This window comes from Scyliorhinus torazame, chromosome 3 (assembly GCF_047496885.1).
Source record: "Scyliorhinus torazame isolate Kashiwa2021f chromosome 3, sScyTor2.1, whole genome shotgun sequence".
In the NCBI taxonomy this organism is placed as follows: domain Eukaryota; kingdom Metazoa; phylum Chordata; class Chondrichthyes; order Carcharhiniformes; family Scyliorhinidae; genus Scyliorhinus; species Scyliorhinus torazame.
The window spans coordinates 240,719,138-240,741,136 of NC_092709.1; the positions used below are offsets into that span (position 1 = coordinate 240,719,138).

The 21,999-nt window shown below is 46.5% G+C and overlaps 1 protein-coding gene across 1 annotated transcript in view; it reads right to left on the reverse strand.

Annotated features, from left to right (window-relative positions):
* Window positions 1-21,999, reverse strand: part of ndufs4 (NADH:ubiquinone oxidoreductase subunit S4) — a 294,640-nt gene that overhangs the window by 207,384 nt on the left and 65,257 nt on the right. The window contains exon 2 of the mRNA XM_072497055.1: window positions 21,045-21,123. Within this exon, the coding sequence (XP_072353156.1) occupies window positions 21,045-21,123 (79 nt within the window). The remainder of the gene's footprint in view (window positions 1-21,044; window positions 21,124-21,999) is intronic.

Genomic DNA, 21,999 nt, shown 5'->3' on the forward strand with positions numbered 1-21,999 from the left:
TGGTCCCATTCCCGTGCCACTTGGATGCCTAGGTACCTAAAGCTTCCCTCTACTAACCTAAACAGCAGCTCTCCCATTCGCCTCTCCTGTCCCCTCGCCTGGACCACAAACATCTCAGTCTTTCCCATATTAAGCTTATACCCCGAAAACCGGCCAAATTCCCCTAGAGTCCTCATGATTTCTTCCATCCCCTCGATTGGGTCCGAAACGTACAGAAGCAGGTCATCCGCACAGAGCGAGACCCTGTCCTCCTCCCCCCCCCCCCCCCCCCCAGACCAGTCCTCTCCAGCACCTCGAGGCTCTCAGAGCAATTGCCAACGGAATCTATAGCCAGCGCAAACAACAGTGGGGAGAGGGCGCATCCCTCTCTCGTCCCCCGGTGCAGTCTATAATAGTCCGATGTTGTCCTATTCGTCCGTATAAGGAGGACTTGCCACAGGAGCCTGATACAGTAATCTGACCCAGTCAATAAAGCCCCGCCCGAATCCGAACCGTCCCAGTATCTCCCGCAAATAGTCACATTCTACCCAATCAAAAGCCTTTTCTGCATCTACTGCGATCACTACCTCCATCTCCCTACCTTCCGGGGGCATCATGATCACATTTAACAGCCTTCTTACATTGACTACCAACTGCCTGCCCTTAACAAACCCCGTCTGATCCTCCCCAATAACGTCCGGAACACAATCCTCAATCCTGGAGGGCAAGATTTTGGCCAGCAACTTGGCATCTACATTCAACAGGGAGATCGGCCTGTAGGACCCACACAGCTCCGGGTTCTTGTCCCGCTTAAGAATCAGCAAAATCGTTGCCTGTGACATCGTCAGGGGCAACACCCCTCATTCCCTTGCCTCATTGAACATCCTCAACAACACCGGCCCCAATATCCCAGAGAACGTTTTATAAAAATCCACTCGGTACCCGTCCGGCCCCGGGGCCTTACCCACCCACCTGGGGCTGGTTTAGCACACTGGGCTAAACAGCTGGCTTTCAAAGCAGACCAAGGCAGGCCAGCAGCACGGTTCAATTCCCGTACCAGCCTCCCCGAACAGGCGCCAGAATGTGGTGACTAGGGGCGTTTCACAGTAACTTCATTGAAGCCTAGTTGCGACAATAAGCGATTTTCATTTCATTTCATTTTCATTTCAAGCCCTCCACTATCTCTTCCAGCACGATTGGGCCCCCAGTCCTTCTACCCGCTCCCCGTCCACCTTTGGGAAATTCAGCCCCTTCAAGACGTGCCTCATCCCCTCCGGCTCCGTAGGGGGTTCCGACCTGTATAGCCTGCTTTAGAAATCCCTAAACGTCTTATTTGCCCCTACTGAATCACCAACCAGGTTCCCATCTCTGTCCTTTACTTTCCCTACCTCCCTAGCTGCCTCCCTCTTCCTAAGCTGCTGTGCAAGCAATCTGCTGGCCTGCTCTCCATGCTCATAGATCGCCCCCCACGCCTTTCTCAGCTGCTCCACCACCCTCCCTGTGGTCAGCAAGCTCAACTCCGCCTGTAACCTCCGCCGTTCCCTTAAAAGCCCTGCCTCTGGGGTCTCCGCATACCTCCTATCGATCTGTAGTATCTCCTTTACCAGTCGGTCCGTCTCTGCCCTGTCCACCTTCTCCCTATGGGCCCGGATCGAGATCAGCTCCCCCCTGACCACCGCCTTCAGTGTTTCCCACACCACCGCTGCCGAAATTCCACCACCCCAGCCAGAAAGGCCCTGCTCAAAATAAAGAAATCAATCCGGGAGTACACTTTATGCACGTGTGAGTAGAAGGAGAATTCCTTCACCCTCGACTGCCCAAATCTCCATGGATCCACCCCCCACATCAGCTCCATGAACCCTTTTAGTTCCTTTGCCATTGCTGGCACCCTGCCCATTTTCGAGCTTGACCGGTCCAAACCAGGATCCATAACTGTGTTGAAGTCCCCTCCCATGACATACCTGTGCGAGTCCAGGTCCGGTATCTTCCCCAGCATGCTCTTTATAAACTCCACCTCATCCCAATTTGGTGCATACACATTACTAATATCACCTGCACCCCCTCTAGCTTCCCACTGACCATAATGTACCGACCTCCCACGTCCGAGACTATTCTACCCGCCTCAAACACCACCCGCTTATTGATCAGGATCGCGACTCAAGTCTTTGAATCTAGTCCCGAGTGAAAGACCTGACTGACCCAGCCTTTCCTCAGTCTAACCTGGTCCGTTACTCTAAGGTGTGTCTCCTGCAACATTAGCACGTCCGCCTTCAATCCCCTAAGATGTGCGAACACACATGCCCTTTTGACCGACCCATTTAATCCTCAAACATTCCAGGTGATCAGCCTAGTTGGGGGGCTCATTTCCCCCCTCCCCCCCCCCCCACCCCCCCTCCCCTCCGCCGATCATCCATCCCCTTTTTTAGGCCCGCCTCCAGCCTGTGCTCCGCACCTCCACCGTTCCATCCCCAGGCTGTCCCCACCCCCAACCTCCTCTCTGTCCCTCAGCCCAAGTCCCTCCCTCATCATCAGAACATTCACCCCCCCTCTCCCCCCCCCCACCCCAAGTAACAACACCCTGTAGCCCAACCCCTTTACTAAACCAAACATATGCATACCCCCTACTGTGCTTCCGAGAGCTAGCACGCCCAGCTCGCTTGGTGGTCCCCATCCCCGGCGCCAGATAGTCTCCCACCTATTGTTCCCTCCCCACCCGCTCATACAAACAAACTCCAACATCAAACAATCCCCACACAATTGCCCAACAGAAAAACACCAAGATCAAAACAAGCATCCCTCCATCCCCCAACAGTGCAAATGAAAACCTTAACTCACTCAGCTCTACCGCTGGTTCCAAATCAATGCAAACGGCATCACAAACATCTTTTATGAAATGCAAAACGAGAAACTTTTTCCAAAAACAGAGAAACAAAAAGAAAAACCAAAAACATGAACGTTGCAGCCAAGTTCAAAAGTTCTCAATCCATCACCAGCCCTTTCTTTTTCACCAAACTGATTAAATCTACTGACTGAAAAGCATCACAGCCTGGTCTCCTCATTGCCTCACAAACTGGACTATATTTGTTCGTTGATGATTGATTCGATTATGTAAGCATGACAGCTACTGTCATACAATCGGTTTTTCAGCATGTTCCAATCGACTGGCAATGAAACATAGATACATAGAAGATAGGAGCAAGAGGAGGCCTTTTGGCCCTTCAAGCTTGTTCCGCCATTCATCACGATCATGGCTGATCATCCAACTCAATCCTGCTTTCTCCCCATAGCCTTTGGTCCCATTCTTCCCAAGTGCTATATCTAGCCCCTCTTGAATATATTCAAGGTTTTAGCATCAACTACTTCCTGTGGTAATGAATTCCACAGGCTCACCACTCTTTGGGAAAAGAAATGTCTCCTTACATCTGTCCGAAAAGATTTACCCTGAATCCTCAGACTCTGACCCCTGGTTCTGGACACACCCATAATTGGTAACATCTTCCCTGCATCTACCCTGTCTAGTCCTGTTAAAATTTTATTAGTCTCTATGAGATCCCCCCTCATTTTTCTGAACTCCAGCAAAAGAAAATCCCGACCTAATCAATCTCTCCTCATATGACAGTCCAGCCATCCTGGGAATCAGTCTGGTAAACCTTCGCTGCACTCCTTCAAGAGCAAGAACATTCTTCCTTTGGGAAGGAGACCAAAACTGCACACAATACTCCAGGTGTGGCCTCACCAAGGCCCTGTATAATGGTGGCAACACATCCCTGCTTCTATACTCGAAACCTGTCGCAATGAAGGCCAACATACCATTAGCCTTCTTTACCACCTGCTGCACCTGCATGCTTACCTTCAGCTATTGGTGCAGAAAGATATCCAGGTCCCGCTGCACACTCCCCTCTCCCAATTTACAACCATTCAGGTAGTAATCTGCCTTCCTGTTTTTGCTTCCAAAGTGAATAACCTCACGCTTATCCAAATTGTACTGCATCTGCCATTGATTTGCCCACTCGCCCAACCTGTCCAGATCTTGCTGTAGGATCCCTGCATCCTCGTCACAATTCACCCTCCCACCTAATTTGGTATCATCTGCAAACTTTGAGATGTTACATTTTGTTCCCTCATCCAAATCATTAATATATATTGTGAATTGCTGGGGTCCCAGCACCGTTCCCTGTGGTACCCCACTGGTTACTGCCTGTCAATTTGAAAAGGACCCATTAATCCCTATTCTTTGTTTCCTCGCTGCCAACCAGTTTTCTATCCACCTCAATACATTTCCCCCAATCCCATGCGCTTTAATTTTGCACAATAATCTCTTATGCGTGACTTTGTCAAACGCCTTCTGAAAGTCCAAATATACCGCATTGACTGGCTCCCTCCCCTTTGTTGACTGTACTAGTTACCTCTTCAAAGAATTCCAACAGATTTGTCAAGCATGATCTTCCCTTCATAAATCCATGCTGACTCTGACTGATCCTGCCACTGCTTTCTAAATGTTCCGCTATAAAGTCCTTGATAATGGATTCAAGCATTTCCCCCACTACAGACGTCAGGCTTACTGGTCTAAAATTCCCTGCTTTCTCTCTACCTCCCTTTTTGAATATTGGAGTGAAGTGAGCTCCTCTCCAATCTGCAGGGACAGTTCCAGAGTCTATAGAAGCCCGGAAAATGACCACCAATGCATCCACTATTTCCAGAGCCACCTCCTTAAGCACTCTGGGATGCAGATTCTCAGGCCTTGGGGATTTATCTGCCTTCAATCCCATCAATTTTCCCTATCAATTTCTCTACTAATGTTGATCACCCTCAGTTATTTCCTCTCACTAAACCTTTCATTCTCCAACATTACTGGTGTCTGATTTGTGTCCTCTTTTGTGAAGACTAAACCAAAGTATGTATTCAATTGCTCAGCCATTTCTTTGTCCCTTATTATGCATCCCCTGTTTCTGTCTGTAGGGGGCCTACATTTCTCTTTACCAATCTCTTTCTCCTCACATATCGATAGAACCTTAGTGTCAGTCTTTCTGTTCCGTGCAAGCTTCCTTTCGTATTATACTTTCCCCTTCTTAATCAACTCTTTTGTCCTTCTTTGCTGAACATAAACAACTTAAATCTCAATCTCTGACATAACCTAACCAGCGGTATGGTGGCATAGTGGTTAGTATTGTTGCTTCACAGCTCCAGGGTCCCAGGTTCGATTCTCGGCGGAGTCTGCACGTTCTCCCAGTGTCTGCGTGGGTTTCCTCCCACAGTCCAAATGTGTGCAGCATAGGTGGATTGGCCATGCTAAATTACCCTTAGTGTCCCAAAAAAAGGGTAGGTGGGGTTACTGGGTTACAGGGAAAGGGTGGAGGTGTGGGCTTAAGTAAGGTGCTCTTTCCAAGGGCCACTGCAGACTCGATGGGCCAAATGGCCTCCTTCTGCACTGTAAATTCCATGATTAATTTCTCTCCATAGATTTAGCTTTTGAGGGGCAATCCAAATCAGTTGGAGCACCAAAGGTTTAATGTTGCTTATGACTGTGGATGGTTTGTGGCACATAAAATCTAGATAGGATAATTAATTAGTGATGAGCAAGGACAGTCCTTTCACAAATGTAGAAGACTGTAACTCATGAGCATCACAAACATCTACTTTCCAATATTGGAGCAGGAACCTGAAAAGGAAGACTTCCGACATTCTTAAACCAAGACTTAAAAATAGAAGGTGTCAAACAGGGAAAGAAGTTATCAAGGAATGAGGATCTGCAATTATGCGGGAAGTTTTTAAAAAATATTTTTTTATTGTCCTCCATTTTCACATTTTCTCCCAAATTTGCACCCATCAAGAAACAATAATCAGTAACGAATATAATGTCAATCCCCATATCAATAACAACAATCCCATCCTCCCACCGAACCCCAAACATTAGCCCGCATGTTCACATAAACAAATGACAAAAAGGAATCAGGAATCACCCATACTCACCATTAACTCACACAGTTCCCCTCCCCCACAACCCTCCCAACCACCCCCCCACCAACTAATGTCGCGCACGAGGTGGAGGCGTTCACTCTCCGGAGAACCGAACACCAGAACCCCTCCTCCATATCTTCTCCCAACTCTTGCTCCCAATTCGCTTTGATCCCTTCCAGTGGTGCCTTCTCCTCTTCCAAAATAGTTCCATAAACCGCCGCCACTAACCCCTTATCCAGTCTCCCTGTCGTCAGCACCTCCTCCAGCAATGTGGAGGCCGGCTCCACCGGGAAGCTCTGTATCTCCTTTCTGGCAAAATCTCGAACCTGCATGTATCTAAACATTCCCCCGTGCTCCAGCCCATATTTCGCTTCCAGCTCCTTCAATCCTGCAAACCGACCCTGAAGATACAAATCTTTTAGTGTCGTAATCCCCTTCTCCTCCCATTTCCAAAAGTTTCCATCCCACTTCCCTGGCTCAAATCTGTGGTTACCCCGAATCGGCATTTCCCTTGACACTGCCCCCAACCCGAAGTGTTGGCGAAACTGCCTCCAAATTCTCAATGAAGCTATTATTACCGGACTCGCTGAGTATTTCCCCAGGGCCATCGGGAGCGGCGCTGTTGCTAGTGCTTTCAATCCCGACCCCCTGCACAAACTCTCCTCCATTCTGACCCACTGGGAATCAACCCCTCTGACCCAGCTCCGCACCTTCTCCACATTCGCCGCCCAGTAGTAATACATCAGGCTTGGAAGACCCAACCCCCCCCGCCTGCCTTCCCCTCTGCAGCAGCACCTTTCTAACTCTGGCCACCTTCCCTCCCCATATGAACGAAGTAATCCTTCCCTCAATCTCTCTGAAAAATGCCTTTGGCAGGAAAATCAGCAGGCATTGGAAAATAAACAGAAATCGTGGCAACACGTTCATTTTAACTGCCTGCACCCTACCCGCCAGTGACAGAGGGAGACCATCCCACCTTGCCAGATCAGCTTCCACTCTCCCCACCAAACTAGAAATGTTGTACCTGCAGAGCCCCCCACCTCTCCCCGTCCCACTCCCGGGCAACCTGAACCCCCAGGTACCTAAAGTGAGTCCCTGCCCTACGGAATGGCTGGCCCCCCCACCCCCAGCTGGGACACCACAAAATACTCACTCTTGTCCAGGTTTAGTTTGTACCCCGAGAAAGACCCAAACACCCGAAGCAGCTCCAATATTCCCCCTATCGACACACTCGGTCCGACACGTATAACAGCAAGTCATCGGCATATAAGGACACCCTATGCTCTACCCCCCTCTCACTATTCCTTTCCATACCCCCAAACTTCTTTCTGCGATGGCCAACGACTCAATCGCGAATGCAAACAGCAGGGGGGACATAGGAGATCCCTGCCTAGTCCCATGGTGGAGAGAAACGTATCTTGATCTGATGTTGTTTGTGCGGACACTCGCCCTCGGCTCCTTGTATAGTAGATTTACCCAGTTCACAAATCTTGGTCCAATCCCAAACGGCTCCAGAACTGCCATTAAGTACCCCCATTCTACCCGGTCAAACGCCTTCTCAGCTTCCAATGCCACAACCACCTCCATTTCCTTCCCTTCCGCCGCTGCCATAACCACGTTCAATACCCTTCTAACGTTTGAAAAGAGCTGCCTCCCTCTCACAAACCCCGTCTGATGTTCACCTATCACCTTCGGGAGGCACTCCTTCAGCCTACCTGCCAGTACCTTCGTCAATACTTTTGTGTCCACATTCAAAGATGATATGGGCCTATATGACCCACGCTCCATCGGGTCCTTATCTTTTTTTAGCAACAGGGAAATCGATGACTGCCCCAAGGTTTGTGGCAACACCCCCTTCCCTATCGCCCCTTCAAACATCCCCACCATCAGGGGTGCCAGCTTATCCTTGAAGTTTTTATAATATTCCACTAGAAACCATTCCGGCCCTGCCACCTTCCCCGACTGCATCTTCCAATCGCATCTTTTATCTACTGCTCCACTATCGTTCCTTCCAATGTAGCCCTGTCCCCCTCCCCTAACCTCGGGTACTCCAACCCATCTAGAAATTCTTGCATCGCCCGGTCTCCCCCAGGTGGCTCTGACCTGTACAACCTCTCATAAAATTCCTCAAAGACCTTGTTAATCAGATCCGGAGCCACCACCAACTTCGCTGCCCTGTTCCTCACCTGAACAATTTCCCTTACAGCTGCCTCCCTCCGGAGCGGACCTGCTAACCTTGACACAAACATTTCTTGAAGCAGAGTTCAAAATTTGGCTTGAGAAATAATACAGAGAACAAGAACGATGTTACACTTGATGTAAAACATCAAGAGCCTTGCTTGATTCTGATCCTTGTGATTAAATTCCTCCATGGACTCATCCCTTACTATTTTCTGTAACTCTTCTTCATCCCAATTTCAATCACTCCACTATTGGTGACCGTGCCTCCAGCTACTTCACCCCAAGTTCTAAAATTCTCTCCCGAAAACATTATGCCTCTTTCTCCTCTTTTAAGGTGTTTCTTAAAACCAACTCATTAGCCAAGTTTTGATGCCCACCTGCTCTGTCGTGCCTGTGTTCGAGCTGACTGCTGCACAGGTGTGTTTATAAAAAACAGCTGCACCATGACACTAGGACCTACCCTCCACCAAGAATTGGACAGCTCCCTTAAGGCAGTCGATTAATTGGCTGATAGCCAAGTGTATAAGTGCAGGGGAAGTCCCGCCATGCCTGCCCTGGCGCGATCAGTTTACTGGACAGTTATTCAGTGCTTTCCTACCATAGAGGTGCAACTGATGATATCCTGCAGCTGCGAAATTCAGTGATGGAAGCAAATCCCACCTCTCTTATGTGCCTGCAAGGTTGCGATCTGCCCAAAATGTATGAACTGCCCAGCTCTTGCAACAAGGGCATCAGTTATCAGTGACTTGCAGTGTTCTACTGCCGCTTATGAGACGCCAACAAAGTGCACTGCTGATCCATGGAAAGAGCCATTACTACTGGGCCGCGAAAAAAAGTTCAAAGCTACGGTGACGTTTGACGGCTACTGGCAGCATATGGCCAACAGCACTGTGAGGTCTTAGCTTTTCCCTCAATGAGTATGAAGGAAGGGGGGGGAGGGGGGGGGTAGAGAACAGGTGAGGGAGGGGCAAATGGGGAAGGAGGGACGGGGAAGAGTGGGTGATCGAGTGAAGCATTGAACAAATTATGTCTGCTGCACACTTCTTTACAATGAGGCTTTAAGACATTAAAATTGAGTTACTTTCAAAGGTACATGAAATTCTTTTCTTCTTAGGAGCTCATTGTTTTTATGGGCAATCATGAAAGCAAGACTAAAAATTATTGTCTCGAGCCTTAAAATCAAATTTCTTCCATCCCATTGTGAATTTTTGAAGTACAGTACAGATGTGGCAGTTTATAGATTTAAAAAACAAAGGAACAACTTTATTCCATTAATCATAGAATCACAGAATTTACAGAGCAGGAGGCCATTCAGCCTATCGAGTCTACACCGGCCCTTGGAAAGAGCACCCTACCCAAACCCACACCTCCACTGTATCCCCGTAACCCAACCTAAACTTTTTGGACACCAAGGGCAATTTAGCGTGACCAATACACCTAACCAGCACATCCTTGGACTGTGGGAGGAAACCAGAGCACCCGGAGAAAACCCACGCAGACACGGGGAGAATGTGCAGACTCCACACAGTGACCCAAGCCAGGAATCGAACCTGGGACCCTGGAGCGATGAAGCAACAGTGCTAACCACTGTGCTACCATGTCGCCCTATGTGCCTTTCATTACTTTTGTACCAAAATGAATTGACATGAACATTTTGCGGCTGGCGGAATACAAATTTCAACATATATATATATATATATATAAATATATTGAAATAACTTGGGGGAAAAACACAAGATTGACAAGTTTTTAACACAACTAAACTTAATTTTTAACTATGTCTTTGTTGTTACTAATCTATTAATTGGCAAGTCCACTGAAAAGTAACAAGAGCTTAAAGTTGGAGTAAGTCACAATTTTAGCGATATTGGCACGGTTGCTTTTCACTATTAATTACATTTATCACCTTTTTAAAAGAAAAGTTGTTTTGTATGTTCTACATTATCTTGTTTAAAGTATGCATACAGCTGCACAAAATGCTTACTGCATAGTCATGCTGTTGATGTTGGTCTGCCTATTGGCCTTTGAAACCATATAGGTGCACCTTAGAACTTAATGGTGAACTATTCTGAGCTGAAAGAAAAACAAAATTTATGTTCTAGAAATGGTGAGTTTTATCCCCAAATGGTGTCTATAAAGGAACGTGACAATATGCTTCCAACAGCAGTAAACTACTTCTTCAATCATCTGGTCTCTAAAAATATCACAAAGCTAGACAGACATGAGGTAACTGACAATTACATATTATATTTATGCACATGCACACAAGCACACACTAAATTAAAATGGGAAATTTTAATTCCAGAAGGCATGTTGAGTTATCATGGAGCTTACTGAATGACTATTCCCTTGGATAGTCAGACCAAGACTGTGTGGGCTCTTCACTGGTTCCAAAACCAGCCTTCAAGGTGGTTTCCAGTCAATGAAAATCAAAATGCTTCTCATTAACGAATAGTGACAGCAAAATGTAGAAGCAGCAAAATATTGGCCCAGATCGTCTGTTCCCCGGAGATAGAACAGAAGATTCACTTGGGGACTCCTCAGAAGACCCCACGCACTGACCACTTGGGAAACTATACTACTGACACCCTCCAACACCGCCCCCCCCCCACTTCCCCCACCCCCACCCCAAACACCCCAACTAAACCCCATGATAACCTGACCAGCCCCGCACCTTGATTAAGCCCCTCCCATCCGATTTGGAAAGCAGTGGTATAATCAGACAAAGTCAGTACGGATTTACGAAAGAGAAATCATGTTTGACAAAACTACTGGAATTCTATGAAGATGTAACTAGTCGACTTGAGCAGGGATGTGGTTTATTTAGACTTTCAGAAGGCTTTCGACAAGGAGTCACATAGCAGATTACTATGTAAACTCGAAGCGCACGGGATCGCGGGGAGTGTCTCGAGATGGATAGAAAGCTGGTTAGCAGACAGGAAGCAAGAAGTTGGACTAACTGGGTCTTTTTCCGATTGGCAGTGACAAGTGGGATACGGCAGGTATCTGTGCTGGGACCCCAACTGTTCACATTACATATTAATGACTTGGATGAGTCCCATGTTCCCCCTTCTTGTTTTAAAAAAACAACATTTTATTAGGGTATTTGTAGTTTTTATAATAATAACGATAACAGCAACATAAACATGGTACGTAAAACAATTACCCCCTCTTGTTTACGTTGGCGATAGAGCCCTTGGCTATTGTGCTGAGGTTTTCGGATAAGTGCAAGGGGATAGCAAAGGGGGGTTGTGGAGCATAGGGTGTCCTTGTATGTCGACTACTTTTTGTTGTATATTTTTAACGCGGGTCCAATGGTGGAGGGCATAATGGGACTGCTCAAGAAGTTTGGGATTTTTGGGGGACGTAAACTGAATTTAGAAAAGAGCACGTGCTTTTTGGTTTCTTCTCCGGAGCAGGGGCTGACTTGCGGGGGATTGCCGTTTGATGTGACGACTACTCACTTCGGGTATTTGGGGGTGCAGGTGGTTCGGGACGGCCTGGCACCACAAATTGAATTTCTGGGGCCTAGTGGACGGGGCTAAGGAGGATTTGTTGAGGTGGGATAGCCTTATTGGGTGAAGACGGTGAAGATAAATATCTTGCCGCAGCTTTAATTTTTATTCCAGTGCTTATGGGTCTTTTTGCCGAAGGCGTTTTCTATGCGGGTGGGACGGTTTGTTTTGTCATTTGTATGGGCGGGTACGGTAGCAAGGATTCGGAGGACGGTGCTTCAGAGAGGGCGACAGTCAGGGGGGTTTGGTTCTTCCAAATCTGTTATATTATTATTGGGGGCTGAATTGTTTTGGCCTCGCAGTTGCTCCCATTAAATGGCAGTACAATGAGAAAGAATGCATCCGGTAGCTTGTGCAAGGTGCAGGGTTGGGGAAGGGAGCTGCAGGCAATGCGGATGAGAATGGAGGCAGACTGTTGTAGGGGGTTGGGCGCTAGCAATAGCGTGCTCCCGTTTGCCCCTGGGAAATACTCGGGTAGTCCGAAGGTGGTGGTGGTACTGAAGATATGGAGGTAGGCTTGGCAGCATTTTAAGTTGGAGATGGGGTCGAAGCTGATGGCGGTCCAAGAGAATCATATGTTTGAGCCGGTGAGGCTGGATGTTAGGTTTTGGGGGTGGGAGGAGCCAGAGGGACGTTGCAAGAAAGGTTTTCCCAACGTTTCAGGGGACACTGCCCTCCTTGTTATTGGAAGGGGTGTTGTCGGGGATGGGGTTGGAGGGTCACCTCGGCAATTTATGGGAGGATTATGGAGGAGGGGGTCGTTGGAGGGGGTTACGGCCAAGTGAGAGGAATTGGGGGTGACGCAATAGGAGGTGTTGCGTAAGGTGTTGCGGAGGGTGAAAGCCTCAACCTCGTGTGCGAGGCTAGGGTTAATGCAGTCAAAGGTGATGCACAGAGTGCACCTGACAAGGTCAAGGATGAGCCAGTTCTTGGAGGGGATGGAGGAGATATGTGGGAGAGGTCCGGTCAGCCATGTACAGATGTTCTGGTCCTGCCCGAAGATGGAGAAATTTTGGATGTTGTTTTTCAACACCATGTCGTCGATCCTACGCACAGACTTGGAGTCCAGTCCCCTGGGGGCCATATTTGGGGTGTCAGACCTGCCGGAGCTGCAGACGGGAGGGGGGCAGATCTTTGAGCCTTCGCCTCACTGATTGCTTACAGACGGGTCCTGTTGGGGTGGAGGTCAGCTTCTGTGCCCTGTGCCTCTGGATGGCTTGGGGGCTTGATGGAGTTTCTGTATTTGGAGAAGGTTAAGTTTGCTTTAAGAGTGGCAACTAAGGGGTTCCACAAGAAATGGAGTCTGTTTATTCTACACTTTAAAGTGTTCGTTACCATATGCTGCTAAGGGGTGGAGATGGGGATTGGGTGTTATTGTAGTGTTGGCTGGTGAAGTGGAGGGGCTGGGCTTCTGGTGTTCTAGTTGTTTTTGCATTGTTTTGTTTTATGTATAAAATGTTGAAAACAGAATAAAAATAATTTTTTTTAAATAACTCGGATGAGGGAACTAAATGTATTATCTCCAAATTTGTGATGATAGTGAGCTCTCAGGATGGTGTAGGCTTTTGACAGCAGGATTTGGACAGGCTGAGTGAGTGGGCATATGCATGACAGATGCACTATAATGTGGATAAATGGCAGGTTATCCGCTTCGGTAGCAAAATTAAGATGGCAGATTATTATTTGAATGGGTGTAAATTGAGACAGGTGGATACTCAGATAAAGTCGCTGAAAGTAAGCGTGCAGGCACAGCAGGCAGTAACGAAGGCAAATGGTTGTTGGCCTTCATAGTGAGAGGATTTGAGTGTAGGAATAGCTATGTTTTACTGCAATTTTATAGGGCCTTGGTGAGGCCACACTTGGACTCGTGTGTGCAGTTTTGGTGTCCTTATCTGAGAAAGGGTGTTCTTGCTGTGGAGGGAGTGCGCAAAGGTTTAACAGGCTGACTCCTGGGATGGCAGGGTGGACATATGAGGAGAGACTAAGTTGGTTAGGGTTATATTCAGTGGAGTTTCGAAGAGTGAGAGGGGATCTCATAGTAACTTATAAAATTCTAACAGGATTAGACAGGGTAAATTCGAAAAGAATATTCCCAATGGTAGGGGAGTCCAGAAGGAAGGGTCATAATTTGAGGATAAGGGGGTAAACCTTTTAGGACTGAGGTGAGGAGACATTTCTTCACCCAGAGAGTGGTGAATCTGTGGAATTCACTACCACATAAAGTAGCTGAGGCCAAAATGTTGTGTAATTTCAAGGAGGAATTAGATATAGCTCTTGGGGCTAAAGGGATATGGGGGGAAAGCAGGATCAGAGTATTGAACTTGATGATCAGCCATGATCATAATGAATGGCGGAGAAGGCTCGAAGGGCCGAATGGCCTTCTCCGGTTTCTATTTTCTATGTATGTATGATTACCCTTCTAAACCCTGACTACCTCCAACCTCCCCCCTGACCAATCCACCCCCTTCTTTACCATGCGCGCTTACTTGCTCTCCTAGCGTGTCAAAGTGGCTGGGACATTAAAATCTACCAGAATACGGCAGTTAGCGCTGTAAAAAGGAGCATGGTTTTGCTCTCACTGTGCTCCTACACTGAAGGACTCCATGAGCAACTACGCTCGACATTACTCAGCAAGTCTGGGTCAGAAGCCAAAGAGGATACAAAGATGTCAATCAAGGCCCCAGCAATTTCCTCCCTTGCTTCCCTCAGTATTCTGGAGTAGATCCCATCAGGCCCAGGAGACTTATGCACCTTAATTTTGTTTAAAACATCCAATACCTCTTCCTTTTTGATGTCAACATGACTTAGATCATCCACACACCCTACCCAAGAATCATCTTCCACAAAGTCCTTTTCTTTGGTGAACACTGATACAGGGGCTGGTTTAGCACAGGGCTAAATCGCTGGCTTTGAAAGCAGACAAAGGCAGGCCAGCAGCACGGTTCGATTCCCGTAACAGCCTCCCCGAACAGGCGTCGGAATGTGGTGACTAGGGGCTTTTCACAGTAACTTCATTTGAAGCCTACTTGTGACAATAAGCGATTTTCATTTCATTCATTTCAAATGTGCAGCTCCAGAACAAGGAATAAAAAAAGTAGAAGCAGAGTGATAACCTGACAATGATTGCCAACCCACATAATATTCAGCCTATCATTTTTTTTTTAAAAGAGTAAAAGGTTTTTGAATTGGTAGAAGAAAGTAAATTAGGTATGACAGAGAGGGGAAAAAAGGCTTGCATTGATGTAGCACTTTTTGCATCCACTGGAATCTCAAAGCACATCACAGACAAGGAAGTACTTTTTGAAATGTAGTCACTGGTAAGATTGTCGGAAGCGTGGCAGCCAATATGGGCAGACTAAACACTCACAAACGGCAATGTGATAATGACCAGATCATTTGATTCTCTGATGCTGAATGAGTGATTAACATTAGTCAGGTCAGTGGTGCTAATTTCCCTTCTCTTCTTCAAAGTAATATGAAAATAAAAATGCAAGAGCAGGAGAAGTCCATTTGGCCCCTTAAGTCTGCTGCGCCATTCAATTAGATCATGGCTGACCTACCTCAACACCATTTTCTTGCACTACCTCCCATAACCCTTGGTGTCTTTAATGTCTAGAAACCCATTGATTTCTGTCTTGAACATACTCAATGACTGAGCTCCACAGCCTTCTGGGGTAGAGAATTCTAACGATTCCCCACCCTCGAAGTGAAGAAATTCCTCCTCACCTCAATTCGGGAGAGATGGTGATGCAGTGGTGATGTCACTGTACTATAGCAATCCAGAGACACAGGCAACTGTTCTGAGGACTTGATTTCAAACCCTACCCTGGCAGAATTTGAATTAAGTGAAGATGATCTGGAATATGAAGCTAGTCAATTAAAGCTAGAAATCATCACAGATTGTCACAAAAATTAATCTGGTTCACTAATGTCCTTTAGGAAAGGAAATCTGCAGTCATTACCTTGTCAGGCTTACTGTGAATCCAGACCCAGAGCAACAAAGTTGATTTGTAACGCTCCTCTGAAATGGCCTGGCAATAGTATGGCTCACTAGCACCTGCTAGTGAATGGACAACAAATGCGTGCTTTATCAGCAACAACATCCTTTTTTAAATTAATTTACGGCATGATGGGCGTTACTGGTTTGGCCAGCATTTATTGCCCATCCCTAGTTGCCCTTCAAGCATGCCTTCTTGAACCGCTGCAGTCTCGGAGGTGTAGGTACACCCACAGTGCTGTTCGGGAGGGAGTTCCATGACTTTGACCCAGCGACAGGGAAGGAACGGCGGTATATTTCCAAGTCAGGGTGGTGAATGACTTGGAGAACCCAGGTACCTGCTGCTCTTGTCCTTCTAAATGCTAGTGGTCGTGGGTTTCGAAGGTGCTGCCAAAGGAACCATGGCGAGTTACTGCCGTGCATCTTGTACACATGGTTGCCACTGTCCATCAGCAGTGGGAGCTTGAACATTTGTGGAAGGGGGGAACAATCGAGCGAGCTGCTTTGTCCTGGATGGTGTCAAGCTTCTTGAGTGTTGTTGGAGCTGCATGATCCAGGCAAGAGGAGCGTATTCCATTACACTCCTGACTTGTGCCTTGTAGATGATGGACATGCTTTGGAAGGGGGTCAGGAGATGAGTTACTCGCTGTCGGATTCCTAGCATTTGACCTGCTCTGGTAGCCACAGTATTAATATGGCTCATGATGTTCAGTTTCTGATCAATGGTAACCGCCAGAGTGTTGATTGTGGGGATTCAGCGATGGTAATGCCATTGAATGCCAAGGAGCGGTGTTTAGATCCTCTCGTGTCGGAGATGGTCATTGCCCGGCACTTATGTGGCACGAATGGAACTTGCCACTTGTCAGCCCAAGCCTGGATATTATCTGGGTCTTGCTGCATTTGGACATGGATTGCTTCATTATCTGAGTCGTAAATGGTGCTGAACATTGTGCAGTCATCTGCGAACAGGCCCACTTCTGACCGTACGATGGAAGGGAGGGCATTGATGAGCAGCAGAAGATAGTTGGGCCTAGGACAACACCCTGAGGATCTCCTGCAGTGATATTGTGAAGCTGAGATGATTGAACTTCAAACACCACAACCATCTTCCTTTGTGCCAGGTATGACTCCAACCAGCGGTGAGTTTTGTCCCTGATACCGATTGACTCCAGTTTATCTCGGGTTCCTTGATGCCATACTCGGTCAAATGCTGCCTTGATGTCAACAGGGCTGGTTAGCACAGGGCTAAATCGCTGGCTTTGAAAACAGACCAAAGCAGGTCAGCAGCACGGGTTCAATTCCCGTACTGGCCTCCCCGAACAGGCGCCGGAATGTGGCGACTAGGGGCTTTTCACAGTAACTTCATTTGAAGCCTACTTGTGACAATAAGCAATTTTCATTTCATTTCAACAGAAGTCACTCTCACCTCTGGCATTCAGCTCTTTTGACCATGTTTGAACCAAGACCGTAATGAGGTCAGGAGCTGAGTGACCCTGGCGGAACCCAAACTGAGCATCCGTGAGCAGGCTATTGCTGAGTAAGTGCTGCTTGATAGCACTGTTGATGACTCCTTCCATCACTTGGCTGATGATGGAGAATAGACTGATAGGGCAGTAATTGGCTGGGTTGCATTTGTCCTGTTTATTGTGCACAGGACACACCTAGGCAATTTTCTGCAATTTGCTGGGTAGATGCCAGCTTTGTAGCTGTATTGGAACAGCTTGGCTAGGGGTGCGGCAAGTTCTGGAGCACAAATCTTCAGTACTATTGCCGGAATATTGTCAGGGCCCATAGCCTTTGCAGTATCCAGTGCCTTCAGCCATTTCTTGATATCACGTGGAGTGAATCGTATTGGCTGAGGACTAACATCAGTGATGCTGGGGACCTCCAGAGGAGACCGAGATGGATCATTCATCAGAACTTCTGACTGAAGATTGTTACAAATGCTTCAGTCTCGTCTTTTGCACAGAAACACTGGGCTCCTCCATCATTAAGAATGGGGATATTTGTGGAGCCTCCTCCTCCAACGAGTTGTTTAATTGTCTACCACCATTCACGGCTGGATGTGGCAGAACTGCAGAGCTTAGATCTGATTTATTTGTTGTGGAATTGCTTAGCTCTGTCTATTACTTGCTGCTTATGCTGTTTGGCACACAAGTAGTCCTTGGTTGAAGCTTCACGAGGTTGACACCCAATTTTTAGTTATGCCTGTGTTGCTCCTGGCATGATCTCTTGCACTCTTCATTGAGCCAGGGTTGATCCCTTGGCTTGGCGGTAATGATACAGTGGGGTATATGGGGCCATGAGGTTGTAGATTGTGGTTGAGTACAATTCTGTTGCTGCAGATGGCCCACAGCACCTCAGGGATGCCCAGTCTCGAGTTGCTAGATCTGTTATCATTTAGCATGATGGTAGTGCCACACAACACAATGGAGGGTATCCTTAACGTGAAGATGGGGATTTGTCTCAAGGACTGTGTGGTGGTCACTTCTACTGAAACTGTCATGGACAGATGCATCTGCAGCAGTTTGGGGAGGATGAGCTCAAGAATGGTTTTCCCTCTTGTTGGTTCCCTCACCACTTGTTGCAGTCCCAGTCTAGCAGCTCTGTCTTTTAGGGCCCAGCCAGCTTGGTGAAGGTACTACTGAGCCATTCTTGGTGATGGACATTGAAATCCCCCACCCAGAGTATATTCTTTAAAAAAAATTTTTTTTTTAAAGAGTACCCAATTTTTTTCCCAATCAAGGGCTATTTAGCATGGCCAATCAGCCTAGCCTGCACAACTTTGGGTTGTGGGGGTAAGACCCACACAAACATAGGGAGAATGTGCAAACTACACACGGACAGTGACCCGGGGCCAGGATCAAACCCGGGTTCTCAGCGCCGTGAGACAACAGTGCTAACCACTGCACCACCATGCCACCCTCCCCCTCCCAAGTATATTCTGCACCCTTGCCACCCTCAGTGCTTCCTCCATGTTCAATATGGAAGAGTGCTGATTCATCAGCTGATGGTGAACGGCATGTGGTAATCAGCAGGAGGTTTCCTTGCCCATGTTTAACTTGAGGCCACGAGACTGCATGGAGTCCAGAGTTAATGTTGGGGACTCGCAGGGGAACCGCCTCCTGACTGTACACCACTGTGCCACCATCTCTGCTGGATCTGTCTTGTCGGTGAAACAGGCCAAACCCAGGAACGGTGATTGTGGTGTCTGGGGCATTATCTGTAAGGTGTGATTCTGAGAGCATAATTATGTCAAGCTGTTGCTTGACTAGTCTGTGAGACAGTTCTCACAACTTTGGTACAAGCACCCAGATGTTCGCCAGGAGGACTTTGCACGGTCAACAGGGATGGGTTTGCCATTGTCATTTGGATCAATGCCCCAGACACCACAATCACCGTTCCTGGGTATGTCCTGTTTCACCGACAAGACAGATCCAGCAGAGATGGTGGCACAGTGGTGTACAGTCAGGAGGCGGTTTCCCTGGGAGTCCTCAACATTGACTCTGGACTCCATGCAGTCTCATGGCCTCAAGTTAAACAAGGGTCAATGTCGGGTGATCCGTCCGGTTTCATTCCTTTTTTGTGCTTTTGTAGCGGTTGAATGCTAGGTCATTTCAGAGGGCATTTAATAGTCAAACACATTGCTGTGGGTCTGTAGTCACATGTAGGCCAGACCAGGTAAGTATAGCAGATTTCCTTCCCTGAAGGACATTAGCGAACCAGATGGGTTTTTACAACAATCCACAACGGTTTTCATGGACGTCATTAGACTTTTAATTCCAGATATTTTATGGAGTTTACATTCCACCACCTGCCATGGGGGGATTCAAACCTGGGTCCCCAAAGCATTACCCTGGGTTTCTGGATTAGCAGTCTAGCAACAATACCACAATGCCACTGCCTTCCCATCAAAGAATAAAACCTAAAGGGCCTACCTTTTATTCTGAGATTGTGCCCCCTGGTTCTAGAAACATTCTTCCTGCTTCCACCAAGTTGAGCCCTGTCGGAATTTTGTATGCTTCAAGAGATCACTTCTCATTCTTCTAAACTTAGAGAAGAGTCCCAGTCTCCTCAATCTATCCTCATAGGACAATCCCACCGTCCTAGGGATCAGTCTGGTGAACTTCCGTAACACTCCCTGCATGCCAACTATATCCTTCCTTAGATAGGGGATCAAATGTGTACAGGATTGGCCAAGTGCGGTCTCACTAAGACACCTTTACTCTTGTACTAAAATCCTCTTGCAATGAAGGCCAACATACCTTCCGAATTGCTTGCTGCACCTGCATGTTAGCTTTCAGTGACTCATTAATAACGACTCTCCGGTCGCTTTGGATGCTAACACTTGCCAATCGCTCACCATTTACAAATTCTGTTTGCCCTACCCAAGTGGGAAACTTCACATTTTTCCACATTATATCCCATGTCCTTACCCACTCTTGTGGAGCCCCCTCCTCCAATGAAACCCTTGAAACCTCTTTGTATCCTCCTCTCAATTCTCATTCCCACCTAGATTTATGTCATCGGCAAACTTGGAAACATTAGGTTTGGTCTCTGCATACAAATCAATGGGAATAGCTAGCTGCGGCCTAAGTTCATATCCTATTGGTACCCTATTCGTCATGGCCTACCAACCTGAGAATTACCCTACTCTCTACTTTCTGCCTGTTAACTAATTCTCAATATATGGGATATTTTACATCCGCCTGGAAAGGCAGATAGAGCCTCAACGTCTCATTGGAAAGATGGCACCCCTGACAGTGCTGCACTCCCTCAGTGCTACCGTTGAGTTTCAGCTTAGATTTTTGTACTGAAGCCCTGGACTGGGTCTTGAACCCGGAACCTTGCGGCTCAGAGGCAAGAGCGCTAACAACTGAGCCACAGCTAACACTACATAGAAAACAATGAAAATAGGATAAAAGAAGAAAAGGGGTGAGAAGGCAGAGTACAGGTAAATGTTTCACATATCTGACTTAGTGGTTTTAGCAATAAAGATATTTTGATGAATAGGTGTATTTATTACTATATTTAATATTATTTCCAGCATTGGTGTATGAACGGAAAATAAATAAATCTGGTCCTGGATATTCTGAGCTGCCTTAAGTCTAACAATGAAATCACTAAAGGTTTTCAGAAACTTAATGTGTAATTTATGCAATGCCCTCAAATTGTTTTCATAGATGAATAAGGGGAGTTTGTTGATTGCTTTCAGTAGATGAATAAGGAGAGCTTGTTGATTGCTTTCAGTAATGTAGATTTTTGTCTCAATATTGAAATCCCAGCTGCTCGGAGAACTGACCTTAAAGTTTGACAGTAATTCTTTTTGTACCTTTCCTCAAAGTATATAGCATACAGCTTTTAAACAAACACAGCCTCTGGGCACCAAAATGGTAGCAATTTAAAACCCTTACCAATTTCTCATCAACTGTGATGAGTTGCGTGTCTTGGGTTCGAGTCTGCGCTAGTCGCCATGTGGAAGTACTCAATGACCTGCAGTGCAAAACAAAAAAAAGTAGAAAATGTTTCATACAACTACATGGCAGAGACAGATGAACCTTGCATAAACAGGTTACTTATTAATATTAATCTTTAAAAGGTTTCAGACAGAAAATATAGCAGTGCTGAAATCCTATTTCTCCCCAGTTAATTCTGTCTGTTTAATTCCTGTCAAAGTCCCATTCAGCAGTTCACAACAGGCTGCACTTTACATCAGCCTGCAGGCTTTCGATCAGAGACAGCCAATAGCAATGACTGTACTGAAGTGTGCGAATGCAGCTGGCTTGTCACGAATAGACAGTGCAATGAGACACCAAGTTCCAAGAAATTTTTACTGCAAGCTTTTGTTAAGTACCCAACATAGCTCAATAATTATCCATGTTTAAAGCGATTCCAAAAATATATTTTTAAGATGTATCCCCACACAATATTTCGAAAAACTGCAATTTACGAGCAAATTAATTCCAAAGAATTGAATGATTTTATGTATTTTACTTCATTCTCAAATCTGTCACTCTTGGCACACTATTTTAAAATTGAAATTCTGACCCTCTAATATTCAACTTTCCAGTGAAACAATGATTCTTAAGCCTGTATTAGATATCTGACTGACCAAATGACAAGAATCTAGGTTGATATTAATCTTCAAAACAATACCTTTCCAGATAAAATGTTTGTTACTGTATTTTCCATTTAACAAGCAACCCATCTGTACAAATGCAGCATAAAATGCAATCATATAGTTGCATGCCATTAAATATGAGTTTACTCCTCAGGATTAGACACAGTATGAAATTCTGATAAACAAGTACTTCAGCTGGAGTCTACAACTTTTAAATGTGATGCCAACCGATATATGACCCAATACTT